The following is a 16374-nucleotide window of genomic DNA, read 5'->3' as shown; positions in this document are numbered from 1 at the left end:
CTAAGAGACATTTACATTTTCCCCCCTTTAAACTGTAAGACTCTGTACCCAACTATAGAGAAAAAGAAGGAAAAGATACTCAGTATTCAAGCCTGGGTAACTTGAAAAGTAATGTAAAAACATAGATATTGGTAAGCAAAGTTGTATTTAGAACAAAAAAATAATAATTTCAGTTTTGATTAATGAAGTCAAGTCTCCTAAATCTTAAGAAGCTAGTAGTTAGTTATTGGGAGTTAAGAGCAAGAAATTAGGAACACATTGGGTCACAATGAGAAAGGTTAAAGCTTTAGCTATACTTTCAGGAAGAATCAGATTTTTAAAAATTAAAACAGGGGCATCTGGGTGGCTCAGTGTGTTAAGCGTCATGCAGGTCATGATCTCAGGGTCCTGGGACTGAGCCCCGCATCAGGCTCCCTGGTCGGGGGGGGGAGTCTGCTTCTCCTGCTTTTCCCTCTGTTACTCCCTTGCTTGTTCTCTCTCTCTCTCAAATAAATCTTCAAAAAAAAATTAAAATAAAAGTTTTTCTCTTGCTGGCAAAAAAGTAAATATACGGTTATTTTTTTTTAAGATTTTATTTATTTATTTGTCAGAGAGAATGAGAGCACAAGCAGGGGGAGAAGCAGGGAGATGGGAGAAGCAGGCTCCCCGCTAAGCAAGGAGCCCGATGTGGGGCTCGATCCCAAGACCCAGGGATCATGACCTGAGCCGAAGGCAGATGCTCAACCGACTGAGCCACCCAGGTGCCCAAATATACGGTTATTTTAAATAACTCATGAAGAGCTTTTAAAAACTCAACATAAAATATTTTCCTTTAAAATAGCATGGCTATTGTATAAGTACAATATATGGCATTATATTATTTCATCATCCTTACCCATATTCTTAGAAAAGTGTTATATAGGACTTAATCATTATCTTACAGTTCAATCACTTTCCTGAGACACAGCTCTCAGTAAAATGTAGCTTTTTTTAAAACACAATGTCTCATGGTAGATACTAAAATCTTTCTGTAAAGTGCACCAGAGGTTAATGATCTACCACACAAATATAGAACAGATATCCTTTTTGGCTTTTTCAAAGCCACAGGCTTTTCTGCCTTTTGTGTTCACTTCCTGTCAAATTTAGAATTTCAAAAGGACACCAAAGAAGCTTAAAAATTTGTTTATAAGTTTGTTATCAAATTGAGACTCTAAAAATATAAGCTATTTATTATAACTGTGCTGATATGTAAAACAGGCCTTCATTTAAAATTTGGAAAAATAATATAGAGAAATGTTTTTAATCTTTTCTATGTAAAAGTACTGAAGGAAGAAATTTGCTAATGTTTGGTGACTACAGAAAGGTAGTACGACTGAATCCATTTTAATGAGTCAGCTATATTTAACAACAATTAAAGGATACTCAACTTTCTTGTGACTTACTAAAAGTAGAATAGTTAATAACTAGTACTTCTATGATCTCCATATAATAAATACTCCTCTAAAACAGTATTATTCAGAAGATATGATGCATTTAATATAGGAAAATGGAAATAAAATATTTAGGGTACCTTAATATTCCTTAAATATACATATTTATAAAAATTTTATCAGTAAATACTATGCATAACTCTTTCAGTCATGATGATGAAGGAACAAATAGGACTTGTCTTAACTAAAAAAAATTGAACAATATAAATGAAACAATAGATTTCTGCATTGAACAACAGGTAGAAAAGGACAGTAATCCCTGAGAAAAAGAAAACAAATGGTAAACCCTACCACTGCCTCAGTTTACAGCATGGAGAGAGTTCCCAGGCTACAAGGCAAAGAGAAGAAATTGAAATAAAGTCCAATGTTTTCCCTGGCAGAAAAAAAAGTTTAGAATTAAAGGAAGTCAAGGTAGCTAAAACTGGCTGCACAGAATACCAGAGAGAGTTATACAGAAAGGAAACAGTTGCAAAGAGCTCCGGAGACCTCCAGAGGGTTAAGACTTGAGCATAAGTCTTCAGAGGGGAACCTATCAGAGCATACAAACTACCCAGAGCCAAAGAAAAAAAAAAAACACTGGAAAAAGCAGAACCATTCCAGAAGCTAACACAGGGCCAAGAAGAGTTCTGATTTCCACCACCCAGAGTGGAAAAACCTTTTACTACATGGGACATCAGGCAGAGTACTCAGAAGGGTGTTAGAGATCAGCCATAGATTAAAGACTGCTTGGGCTTTGTCTAAAAACAACAACAGAAGTCTTGAAAAGGATCAAGTTATTTCCAAGAAACTAAATTGTGTACCAAAACACAATTGAAGCATACTGAAAGGAATACGAAAATATCCAGGATTCCATAAAGTAAAAATCACAATGTCTGGCACCTGATAAAAAAATTACAAAGCAGACCAAAAAAGGAAAAAAAAAATTAAAAAGGACAAGTATCAGTCAATAGAAACAGGCCTAAAAAGACAAAGATGTTAGAATTCATAGACAGAGACTTTCAAACTGTTATTATAACTATATTCCATATGCTCAAGAAAGTAAAGGAAAGCCCGAACATGTTTTTCCCCCAAACATGTTAAAGAGAGATACAGAAGACATAAAAAAGGATTCAATTAAAACTTAAAGATAAATATAGTGTCTAAGATTAAAAATGCAGTAGACAGAAAAATAATAGATTAGACATTTCAGAGAAAAAAAATAAATGAACTTGAAGACATAGCTATATAAACTATCTAAAATGAAACAAAGAAAAACACCTGGGGATAAAAACAAAAACAGAGTATCAGCGAGCTGTGGGACAACTTCAAGTCACCTGGAATCCCTGAAAGGAAAGTAGGAGAAGTCAACTAAAATATTTTAAGAAAATAATGGACAGAAATTTCCAAATATGATGAAACCTATAAAGTCCACATATCCACAATCCTTGTTGACTGTGGTTTGCTAATATTTTGTAGAGGATTTTTGTATCTATGTTCATCACAGATATTGGCCTATAGTTTTCTTTTTTTGTAGTGTCTTTGTCTGGTTTTGGTATCAGAGTAATGGTAGGCTCATAGAATGCATTTGGAAGCTTTCCTTCCTCTTCCGTGTTTTTGGAATAGTTTGAGAAGAATAGGCATTACCTCTTTTAAGTGTTTGGTGGAATTCACCTGTGAATCTCTCTGGTCCTGGACTTTTATTTTTTGGTCGTTTTTTTGATTATTGATTCAATTTCATTACTGGTAATTCGTCTGTTCAGATGACATGATACTACATATACAAAATCCTACCGACTCCATTAAAAAACTAGCAGAATAAATGAATTCAGTAAAGCTGCAGGATACAAAATTAATACCAAGAAACTGGATGCATTTCTATATACTCATAACAACGTTGCAGAAAGAGAAATTAAGAAAACAATTCCATTTAAAATTGTACCCAAAAAAAATAAAATACCTTGGTATAAACTTACCGAAGGAGGTAAAAGATCTATATCTGAAAACTATAAAACATTGATGCTACCTATAAGAAACCTACTTTAAGTATAAAGACACAAATAGGTTAAAAGTAGAAGAATGGGAAAAAATATGCCAAGCTAATATTAACGAAAGGAAAGCTGCAGTGGTTCTACTAATCAGACAAAGCAGTTTTCAGAGAAAGAATAGTACAAGGGATAAAGAGGATCACTTCATAGTAATTAAGGGGTAGATTAAAGAAGAAGACATCATAATTCTAGTTGTTTATGCACCTAAATTCTGTATGTAAGACAACGAACTAGGTATTGTGAAAAACATTTTTTTAAAAAGTTAGACAGGAGCTTTTCTTTTCAGGAACTCTCTAACCCTCTGCCCCTCCTAGAACCTCTTATCTCAGAGTCACTTCCATCAAGCATTGAAGACTTTGGTCCCTAGTTCACATTCCTCCTCTCTATCACATGTCCTAGGTGACTTCATCTCTCACTCAGCCTCTTAGTTCCTTGACCACCTCATTTCCAATGGTCTTCATCACCATTCCAAAACATTCATGTGCTCCCAAGATTATTTCTTAGAATACAGTAAACCATCCAAAATGTACTACCTCTGGAACATAAAGTTGACATCTCTTACTCTGTTAAATTTCATTAAACCTGTTTCTTACAGGGCACCTGAGTGGTTCAGATGGTTGAATGTCTGCCTTCAGCTCAGGTCATGATCTCCAGGTCCTGGGATCGAGCCTGGAGTTGGGCTCCCAGCTCAGCAGGGAGTCTGCTTCTCCCTCTCCCTCTGCCTCTCCCTGTGTTTGTGCTCTGTCTCTCAAATGAATAAATAAAATCTTAAATAAATAAATAAATGAATGAAATAAAAGCTGTTTTTTTTTAAAGATTTTATTTATTTATTTGAGAGAGAGAGAATGAGCCAGGGGGAGGAGCAGAGGGAGAGAGAGAGAGAGAAGCAAACTCTCCACTGAGCAAGGAGCCTGATGAGGGGCTTGATCCCAGGACCTGGAGGTAAAGGCAGTCACTTTACCAAATGAGTCACCCAGGAGCCCCAATAAAAGCTGTTTCTTAAAACGTCGACTTTGTTCATCAATCTCCTCCTATGTCCTCTATGCAACTGAAATTACCACCTTACCACTTTAATCACTCCGACCAGCTTCTTCACCTTATTTGCTCCATTATCACTCTACTGCATCTGTGTAGGCAAAGCCTAAAATCCTGGGTCAATCTAGCTGTTCATTTTTTATAATCTTACATCTGGTTGCTAGGTGATGCTGGAAAAAATAATTCCACCACAAAGAGCTGGAGTGGCACTACAGATTTAAAATTTATACCTTCAAAATTTCCTTCAGTGCTACTAGGCAATCCTCATATCTTTCATCACTCAGTTCTATTATTCTCCTCAGCAACAATTTAAAATTGTGGCCACTCTCCTCAAACTTCTGACTACTGCACTTTACACTCCCTACCCCAACCCATCAACCCACCCTCAGCAAATTACCTCAGCTCTATTTTATTTAAAAAAATTAATTAAAGCATTTGATGGAAAGTTCCTCATTTTCTGCCATGGCACCCACATACAATCTTACTTGTAACTGCTTCCATTCTTTCCATTTGCCCCACAGTATTTCCCATCCCACCTTGCCTCTCCTCAAATGATCAAATGATGCCTCAAGAGATGGCATCTATTCAAGGGAACCCCTTGAATCTGGACAGGTCCTGTGACTGCTCTCACCAACAGAACACAGCTTCCAGCTATAATCCTTTCAGAAGCTTTTGGAAGCCAGCTGCTATGTAAGATGCATGAGTATCCTGAAACCAAAATGCTGTGAGATGCATAGCTTCTCGTATGAGAAGGCCAGGAGGATGAGATGCCACCTAGAGTAGGAAGGGAAGGAAAGAAAAGGTGACCATGTATTGAGGGGCAGTGAGGGGGCCAGATTTGTGAATTAGGAAGCATTGTGGAAAGGCGCCTGGGTGGCTCAACTGGTTGGGCCTTGGACTCTTGATTTTGGGTCAGGTCACGTTATTACGGTTGTGAGATTGAGCCCCATGTTGGCCTCTGCCCTGGGCGTGGAGCCTGCTTAGGATTCTCTATCTCTCCCTCTGCCCCAACCTCTCCCTCTCTAAAAAGAAAAAAGAAAAAATAGAAGCATCGTGGAAGTAGATCTTGCCCCTGACACAACACAGTCAAGGAGGAACTGCCCAGTCAAGCTCTTCCCAAATCTCTGACCCACAGAATCATGAGTAAAATCAAATGGCTGTTTTAAGCCACTAATGTGTCATCCCGCAACACAACACTCATAATGGCTCTTTTCCATCCACACTGAATCCTACTTTTCCCATCTTAAAAATAATCTTCCCTCCACCTCACACACTTGGCAGCTGTGTCTTTATTTCCCTTCACAGACAAGAACGTGGTAAAAAGCTATCCACAATCACTGTCTCCACTTTATCCCATTCACATCTCATCAAAATCCCACAACAACCTACTCCTGCCTCCACCACTTCTGTTAACAGTCCGTGCTACCATCACCAGTGGCTTCCTTGTTGCTCAAAATGAATACTTTTCAGTTCTTGCTGGCGGCTCCTACAGTATTTTAAACAGCAAGTACTCACTCAGACCTCGTAATGCTTTCTCTTTATGACACCACTTCCTCCTGTCTCTCTGGCTATTCTATTTCAATATCTTTTGTAGGCTCCTCTTTTCTGTCCAGCTTTTAAACGTCAGAGTACCTCAGGATTCTCTTTAGCCACCTTCTCTTGCTATACAGCAGCCCCCCCGACTGTGGTTTTGCTTTCTGTGGTTTCAGTTACCCGCACTCAACTGAGGTATAGAAGCAGAAGATTCTCCATCTGGTGTATCATCAGAAGGCCAGTAGCAGCCTAATGCTATGTCATTCACCTCACTTCATTTCATCATATAGGCATTTTTGTCATCTCATAGCATTACGAGAAGAAGGGTAACTATGGTACCATAAAATACTTTGAGAGGAGAGAGAGACCACATTCACATAACTTTTATTACAGGATATTGTTATAATTGTTCTACTTTATTAGTAGTTATTGTTGTTAATCTCTTACTGGGCCTAATTTCTAAATTAAACTTTATCACAGGTAGGTATGTATAGGAAAAACAGAACATACAGGGTTCAATACTATTCACAGTTTCAGGCCACTGGGGATCTTGGAACACATCCCACATGGATAACATGGAATTACTGTACTACATTCTCCCCTTAGGCGATCTTATCCATTCCCCCAAACTTTAGTTACTTGGTAAAAACATACAGATTGACAGCTTCAGAGCCAGAGACCTGGGTTCAAACCACAGAGCTGCCATTTAGCTTATGTGGTTTGGACAAGTTATTGAAGTTCTTTCTAAGCACTGATTTCCTCATCTTTCTAAGCACTGATTTCCTCATAAATTATTATAAAAATTAAAGATATTAAAAGAAGTACTCACTACAATGCCTGACACAAAATAAACTGTCAATAAGGGCAGCAATTTTTGTTATTACATATGTGCCAGCAGCTCTCAGGTTCATGTTCCTAGCCTGTCTTTCCTTAGCTCCAGACACACATATCCAACTGCTACTGGAAACCTCTACTTGAATGACCTATAATCACTTCAAACTCAACATAATCAAATGAAATTCATCTTTCCAAGCAAATCTCATATGATCCCCAGTAACTTAATGAATGATACTACCTGTATGTCCTCATTAGTTGACTCCTCTTCATCCTTCACTTCCACTTATGTAATTAATTGCCACATGCATAATGTCAGATACTGTTCTGAGTACTCTACATACATTAACTCAATTTACATGAGATATGCACATGTAATAAGATATAAAGTTTATAAATGACTAGTAAGTAGTATAAACAAATTCTGTAAGGCTGCAAAGGAGGAAGAATGACTATAGACTAGGATGGTCATGAACCACAAAGCAGATGTAGAACTGAAATTCTGGTAAATAAAACGGCAGGGGAAAGTATTTTAAGTGAGGCCTATAAAGTGAACAAAGACTCAGGGACAGGCAAAAAAACACGGCTGTCTGAGTTATAATAAAAGACAAAATTAAATGGGAGATGAAAATACAAGGCAGGCATTCTCAAACATTTTGACTCATAACTCTCTTACATTCTTAAAATTATTCAAGGCCGAAAAGCTTTTGTTCATGTAACTTAAATCTATCAATATTTATTGTAGTAGTAATTTTTAGGTAAAATTAGGTCTAATTTAAATTAAAACAAAAAATTTCTAAGAATGTAATAAACAATACAGCTTTAAGATAATAATGGATTTTTTTTTTTACACTACCCTAAAACTTGGCAAGTTATAGTTCCCTTAAAGGTTAGCTGCAATGTGGAATTGGGAACAATATCAGTGAACAAAAATAAACTTCATATTCTGAGACCTTAAAATTTATTGGTATATCTTGAACTTTATTAATTTTTATGTTATGGATGTTTTTAAAAAGTTTTATATGGGTCTACCTTAAACTTTGAATAAATTTCTTACATGACTTTATAACACAATGCCTTGGTCTTTTGGAAATACTGATTCACTGAATAATGGAGATCTTACAAACACTGACAAATCTCCTTTACGATATCAAAAAGTCACATTGATTAACATACCATTGATTTCATCAGAAGTCTCTGAAGTACTGAGAAGCTGTAATGCTTACAGTGGCTACAAGCTTTACCAAATTCTAATTTTCCTTTTAAAACTCAAAACTTTACCATTGGCAATATTTATTATCGGTTGTTTTCAACAACCTGTGCTTGAGCACAGAGATTCAATAAAATTAATACTGCTTACTGCTTCATCAATGACATTCTTAAATGAAACTGACGTGTTCTGTTTTGTATTTTAATGGAGAGCTTGTGGTACTGAAGCATACAATGACGACTAGCCAACTTGATGCTATTGCTCTGACACCTGCAAAGATGCTAACACTTTTACATCATCAGTGTAAATGTCAACAGAGTAAAAAAGATAAGTAATATCTTAATAGCAGTATAAAAATACTTTTTACCTTGCAGATTCCCTAAAATGATTGCAGGGACACCAGCGACTCTAAGACCACACTTTGAACTGCTGATGGAAGAAAAAGGGAGGCGACAAAGCTCCCAAAAGAGATCTCTGAGGCATCAAATAGTTGACCTAAAGTTCCCATTCTAAAAACCTGCACCTGATTCCTTTGACCCTCTTCATATGTTGGGTAATTTTAGAATTGTATCCTGGACATAATAAATGTTAAGTTGTGAAGATTTCTGGGTTCTGTTATTTTTTTCTCAAATAAGCACTGCTTCATTCTGTTTTTAAGCACGTAATTATTTTCACTGAACCTGAACTGTAAACTTTTTATTTGGGCACCAGCTCCTGTCTCAGTTCAGATCTTCTTTCATTAAGCTGCTGTTAATCCATTACACTGCAATAATTCAGGTTTCACACAGAGAAATAGCTAGACAGGATTTGTCTACTCTCTTCAGCAGCCAAGGTTTCCCCAGCTTCTGTTTTCTTAGTTTCCCTGGCTCTGGCCAGAAAGCCTGCAGTTTTCTTCTCACTGGCACCCCCTCCCCGTCCGGTTACACTTCCCCACTTAGCTAAAAACTTCCTTCCCAGGCTCAGAGCTCCTCTTCTCTCCTGAAAAGTCTGTCTATCCTTCCTGTCCAGAGATTTCAGGCAGTTGGCTTTCCAAATCATGTAGAGGTTTTATAACTGTCTTTTTTGAAGGGAGTCATATGGCTGGATCTTCCTCCATCATCACCAGATGCATAGGTCCCTCACAGAAGGTTTCTGTTTGAGTTAGCATGATGATATTTGCATTTTAAAAAAGATTTCTCTGGTTGCTGCCAGAGAAACAGTCTTAAGGTAGTTAGAGATGCAGGGAGATCAATAGGAAGAGTCCACAATATTCCCGGGAAGAGAGACCATTTAGAAAATAAAGTACCTTGTGTATCTTGGTTTACAAAGGTTTTATTGAGAAAAATCTGATGAATTTTGAATATACTAAAAATAAGATATCCGAATCTCACTTCATTATCTGCTGGCATTATAAACTGCTTAACAGATTTAAAAGGCCTAAACATCTGGAAGTCATTTAATCTAACCCTTAGGTATGGTTTGTTCTAAATCACCTCTAATTCCTTTAAATTTCCAGGGAACAAGATTTCACCAGGTTTTTCAATAGATTGTTTAGCATTTTATACTTATATATTGCCTGTTAATCTCTCTGGGATCAAAACAAAGAAAGGTGTGCTTTTTCTTTCAAATTATTCTGTTCTTGATTTATTATTTCTCATGACTGTGAAGCAAAGATGCTGGAACCCTTCCCCATACAACCATTAAAAACACGATGATGTTTCTTCTTTTACTAAATAATTAGGAGGGAAAAGTAAGTAGTACCTCACTTGATGTTTCCCTAGGTAAACAATACTGTTTGAATCTACAGTTTAATAAAAAATTCTTATTGTGATACAGAATCATCAGACTATTAAAGTTTGCTCTGATTCTTAATCTGAGTGCTGGTAACAGGAGTGTGTTCAATTTATGAAAAATTCAAACTATAAACTTGTAATACATACTTTTCTGTATATATGTTATATTTCAGTTTAAAAAAAAAGTCTGTGAAAGCTCAAATATATCTATGATATGTATGTACCTTCTCTAAAATGTCAATTATTCTCAAAGGAAAATTTCATAGTATTCCATTTGTGTGGTATGACTTATCATGGTTACTCTAGTCTCTTAAAGATTAAAAAAGTAAAAATTTTAAAAGTAAAAAAATGTTTTTTAAAAGTTCAAACATTAAAAATATATGACAGTAAAAATCATCTATAATATTATCTCCTAGAGATATGAACCACATTTAAAATTTAAATGTAGAGGCTTATGACTTCCACATCCTATTATTAAATTATACACTTCTGACTTTGGGCATGTCACTTTTTCTCCAAAAATTCTCAAAAACAAAGGGATATTGTTTAGAATCCTAGAACACCAGTAATTGAAATAAAAAGGCTTGAGCACAAGCAATTTATAAACAGTAAATTTCTATTTCCTCCACAATTTTCAGAGCCCATGTCTTTTCTGTATCTTCACAATGTCTACCCCAATATAAGCCATGCTGCAGATGTGTACTGATGGGAAAAAAATAATTCTCTAAAAGAAATAAAAAGTCACTTTCATATGATATAGTAATGTCTTTATTTCCATGTCTAGAAGGAGAGGGCACATCAGCCTCTGAAAAGTACTTCTTACTTATTATATTTATTTATTTATCTATTGATTCATTTTTGTCATTCTCACTTAATCCCCCAGAAACCCCCTAGATTTCTAACCATTCCTTTTTTTATAAAGTAGAAGCTCCTGTATAATGGAGTTACTAAATTCAATTATAGCAATGTAATGGCTTTCTATCAACTTCCCCTACTTCTCTCCTGTTCTATCTGCTCTGCTCATACAGCAGCACAAGAAGACACTAAGAAATAAGTTATCTCTTAGCCATTAAGTTTTTAAAACATCAAAAAATTAAAACTAAGGATTACACATACAGAGTAGAATTCTAGTGTAACTAAAGTCTTAATGTTTTCATTGACATTTCTATATACCGGCATAAATGAAAAGTTATATGCTTAGCAAGCAACACAGTTTCAAAAGAAACCAACTCTACATTAATCTACAAATCTGATGAGTCATAAAGTATTACCCAACTATGCAGATTAAAACAGCATAACATAGAAGAACTTCAAATAAGTATTTTACTACTACTACATAGAAAATGCCATCTTTATGGAACAAAAGCCTTATCAATAGCTTATATGCTATAAATAGAATACCTAGAGAATAAGATTTGTGCTCCTATAATGCTATAAACAATAACTATAATTGAACAATAGTGTATATTTTTGGACTACCTTTAATGATAGAACAAAAAGAAATACAAATAAATTAAACCAGAAAACTGTACTTTGTTAAATCACCTAAATAACATAATTCCAATTTTTACCACTTTGTTGGAATTTAACAGCATTTAAATTTTCAAACATGACACCTCTATTTTAAATATACTGCTCAAATACTTTAAGGAGTTCTGCTTTGTTTTAAAGTGCCATGTTTTAATTAAAGGTATTCCTAAATAAATCATTGTATCAAATGGTCTGGGGAGCCCAACTAAAAGAAAACTCCATTTTAATATTCCACTTAACTCTTGGGCTATACACTGAAATTGCATTATTCATTAACTTGCATATTTGCTCTTGAGGTAAATTTTAGCAAATATCTCTCACTAACAGATAATTGTTATCCATTTGCATATTAATATCTTCAATTATTTTAGCTATTTACTTACAGAGAGCCATGCAAGTGATTCCATGATTCGATGTTCACATCGTTCTAAATGTTTTATCATTTCTCTGGTCAAGTTGGCTTCTGCTTTGATAAAACTTTCAATCACTTTGTAAAAATCAAATGCTTTTAAATTAAGTACATTCAGAATCCATGGGAAGGACAAATCTGTTCCAGTATCAAGATTCTGAGATGTACTTCCTAAAAATGAAAGAAAAAATGTAACTTAGGTATGAAATGTTAAGCCTTAAATTACGTATTTTCAGTTTGGAAGGTTTTATCAAACAAAAATTTTAAAACACAGAAGAAAAGCTAAACGAAAATTTTTATTTAGAGCAGTGTTTTGTTTTTTTTTTTGTTTTGTTTTTTAAATTTTTTTTAAGTAGTCTCCATACCCAACATGGGACTTGAACTCACGACCATGAGATGGAAAGTTGTGTGCTCTACTGACTGAGCCAGTCAGGCACCCATAGAACAGGATTTTTTCCATAGACTCATAGGAAATAGACTTCTAAATTCTGAGTGTATGTGCACATATCTTTTTCCTAAATAGAGGGCTCATGCTTATATCAAATTTTCAAGGGTTTAAATAGTCTAAACATATCAGGAACAGGTTTAATATCTAACCAGCAATGCATTAGCATATCCATTTTCACGATCTCATTAATCCCTGATGTGGGGAGGGAAGGATTCTTTAAGATTTGCTAATTCGGTTAGAAAATGATAACTCTTTCAAAGGTGCATTTTTTGGTTATTAATGAGGATTCATAGTTTTCCATATATGTTTCTCTTTTATTGTGTATTTGTATGATTAGGTAAATTTCCTTTTTTTTTTTTGCAAACAAAACTTCTTAACATTTGCAAAATTATTTGCAAAACAATACATGTCTAAAATTATATTTAGAAGAAAATACCATGAGTGGCCTCTGTTTATCTTGTGGACTCTAGCTCTAACCTTTGGTTTCATGACCATAGAATCTATAGCAGTGTTTCCATATAGGTAAATGCTACTTGTTTGTACTCCTTTGGTAATTTACAATCTCCTGTCTTGGAGGGATTTCAATAGGTACATTTCCTGGACTCAGGATAGCCCAGAGTAAGAGCCTAGTGAAGTACTATTACCAAGATGACCTGAAATAATTCAGATAATAATCCATTTAATGATTTATGGTGACCAACTGCATTCTTCAGTATATACCAATCTACATTATGCATATTGCCTCCTTAACTCCACCCCCCCCCAAAAAACACACCACATCTTAGATAAATTTTTTTAACTTTAAATTGAACTAAAATGTTTATTTACTAAAATTTAACTTACTGCTATATGTAGCCATTACAACCTCAAGGGCGCATGCCAACAAAGACATATGAAAGATGTTGTCATTCAGCAGTTTGCTAAAGGAAAAGAAAAGAATGATTTTGAAACATTTATTTTTATAAAAAAGAAGGAACTGTTTTACTAAAACTAAAAAATTTACCTAAAATTTTGAATGGATAATCGTTCTTCTTCCTAAAACAGATTTAAAAAATGTTTAGCTGATGCCTTTTTTGTGTCAGGATTGAATTTTTTTCTATTATGCTCTTTTTAACTTACCGATTTAAGCATGGATTCCATTACTCGGTAATACAATCGGACTCCAACTTTGTATCGCTACAAAGAAAAAAAATTAGATTCCACTAGTTTAGAAAATCACAATTATTAATTTTTATGAAGGTTTCTCTTTAAACACATTTCTGATACTTCTTAGGAATATGAATACCAAGAGATCACAAAAGCTAGCTTGTCTAAAACTCAAGACTTCCAAAAAATGATGCGTAACATTCCCAATAAATTATCAAGAGGGAAGGTCCAGTACTTGGTTTTCGTTTTCCTTCATTCTGCTTCAGCCTTCATCATTCAAAAGAAACACACACACAGGATATGTTACACACCTGGTACTATTTTAAACATTTTACATACTAATGTGATACTTCTTGTGGCCTAGAACATGTATTTTCTTTTTTTTTTTAGAACATGTATTTTCAAGATAACTCTCCAGAATTGAGAACAGTCTGTCCATAAAACTGTCATTGCAAAAATTGGACCCAACTGATCAGCAAAAAGTTTTAACCAAATAAATAATTCCTATTAGTTCAAAGAATAACCAAATTTTAGATAAATAACACACAAGCCATATTCCTTCATTCAAATTACAAGCATAAATTTCATACACAACCAAAAAAGACTTCTAAACACTATTATTTAAAACATGGTTAGCATAAAAAAATATAACCTCACTACACTGAAATGTATATAGATTACAGTTTTCAAACATATTTTTATATGTTATCTCACTAATGCCAACAACAAAGCAGAGCAAATATAGAAACTTGAATCTCTGAGAAGTTAAATGACAGCTCATAAATGGTAGAACCAGATATAAACCCAGGGTTATGATTCAGAGCCCATACTCATACCCAAAGTATAGGTTGTAGATTTTCTGAAATAATAATAGTAATAGTAAAACTAATATCACTCAATAATATCACCAATAATAGCATGTATATGTCCCATTTATCTAAGTATATGCATTCATGAATATTCATATATGTAGAAGCCAAAGAATATATACAAAAATGTAACAGCATCAAAGATTTTAACTTTTTTGTACTTATATTTTTTAAACATCTACATTTTTTCTAAAACTTTCTACATGTTTACTTTTGGTTTCTGTAATGGTGTAAAGGGAATTTTGTTATAAAGTTTTCCATAAACAGTAGCATACACAGGCAGCTGAGATACAGAATCTACCAATATAGGACAAATACTATTATGATACTTTTACAAATTGGAAAGATATCTCATTTCTGGTTATTTCCCATATAGTGACACTAATCAAAATGACTCAAGTTACCTGTGACCCAATTTCCATACATCCCTGTCCCACAGCTTTAGCAAATTTCTCTTTAAAGATGTATCCAACATCCTTCACTCTTTTCAGGATACTTTCCTTTGGATTCACTGTGCAGTTCTTTAAAGAGGAAAAACATAAATCGATGTTGAGGATACTGTTTAATCAGAATTAACATTGCCTGTCCTATAAGATATAATTTTCACTTTCAATTATTTATACCATGGAAACACTTCCACAAAAACTAGGTAAACACAACTACTGAAAATAAGAACATGAAGAGTTCCATTTTAAGATGTTAGTGACCAAAAAATACTAGCGACCAAAAAAACCCCATTATCTAAATTTTCTGCTGCTAAGTTAAAGAACAGATTTGTTAGCCTTTCCACCCATCAAAAAAAGTCTCATAGATGTTATAAACTAACACCATGGAAATACAAAGGATCATAATTGACTACTATGAACAATTATACACCAACAAACTAGAAATTCTAAAAAAATTTAAAAAAAGATAAATTCTTAGAAACATACAACCTACCAAATCTGAACCATGAAGAAACAGAAAATATGAACAGATTGATTAATAGTAAGGAGGGTGAATCAATAATCAAAAACGACCCAAGTAACAGAAGTCAAGATCCAGACAGCTCCAATGATGAATTTTACCAAACATTCAAAAAAGAATAACAAAACTTCTCAAGCCCCTCCAAAAGAATAGAAGAGGAGGAAACACTTCCAAACACACTTTACAAAGCCAGCATTACCCTGACATCAAAACCAGACAAGGACACCACAAGAAAAGGCCAATATCCCTGATGAATGTAAATGCAAAATCCTCAACAAACTATTAGCGGACCAAACTCAACAATCCATTAAGGGATCATATACCACAATCAGGTGAGATTTATTCCAGGGATGCCAGGATGTTTCAACACTCACAAATCAGTGTGATACATTAACAAAATGCAGGATAAAAATCATATGATCATCTCAATAGATGCAGAAAACACTTGACAAAATTCAACATCCCTTTATGATAAAACCTCTCAACAAAGAGTGTATAGAGGGAATATACTTCAACATAATAAAGGCCATATATGATAAGCCCACAGCTAATATTGTACTCAACAGTGAAAAGCTGACAGATTTTCCTGTAAGAGCAGAAACAAGACAAAGAAGCCCACTCTCCCCTTACTCAACATAGTACTGAAAGTCCTAGCCAGAGCAATCTGGCAAGAAAACTAAGAGGCATCCAAATTGGAAAGGAAGAAGTAAAACTGTGTTTACTGACACATGACATGATATTATATTTAAAAAAAAAAAACCTAAAGACTCTATCAAAAAACTGTTAGAATAAACTAATTCAGTAAAGTTGCAGGATATAAAATCAATAGACAGAAATCAGGCTTGTTTCTATGCACTAATAATGAACTAACAAGAGAAATTAAGAAAACAATCCCATTTACAAATGCATCTAAAAGAATAAAATACCTAGGAATAAATTTAAGCAAGGAGATGAAAAACCTGTACTTGGAAAACTATAAGGCATTGATGAAAGAAACTAAAGAAGACAGAAATAAATGCAAAGATATTTCATGCTCATAGATTGGAAGGATTAATATTGTTAAAATGTCCATACTATTCAAAAATAAGAACATGAAGAGTTCCATTTTAAGATGTTAGTGACCAAAAAA

General features: G+C 34.4%; 1 protein-coding gene across 2 annotated transcripts in view; it reads right to left on the bottom strand.

Annotated features, from left to right (window-relative positions):
- Positions 1 to 16374, bottom strand: part of RB1 (RB transcriptional corepressor 1) — a 151875-nt gene that overhangs the window by 65977 nt on the left and 69524 nt on the right. For both annotated transcript variants that reach the window (XM_045796812.2, XM_087865149.1), the window contains 5 exons: positions 14684 to 14800; positions 13384 to 13440; positions 13268 to 13299; positions 13108 to 13184; positions 11791 to 11987 (listed from right to left, as the gene is read on the bottom strand). In XM_045796812.2, coding sequence (XP_045652768.1) covers positions 11791 to 11987; positions 13108 to 13184; positions 13268 to 13299; positions 13384 to 13440; positions 14684 to 14800 — 480 coding nt within the window. The remainder of the gene's footprint in view (positions 1 to 11790; positions 11988 to 13107; positions 13185 to 13267; positions 13300 to 13383; positions 13441 to 14683; positions 14801 to 16374) is intronic.

This window comes from Ursus americanus, chromosome 10 (genome assembly GCF_024610735.1).
Source record: "Ursus americanus isolate L20-20 chromosome 10, mUrsAme1.1.p, whole genome shotgun sequence".
Lineage (NCBI taxonomy): Eukaryota > Metazoa > Chordata > Mammalia > Carnivora > Ursidae > Ursus > Ursus americanus.
The sequence above is the reverse complement of the archived record's forward strand: the minus strand, read 5'-3'. Positions and strand labels throughout refer to the sequence as shown.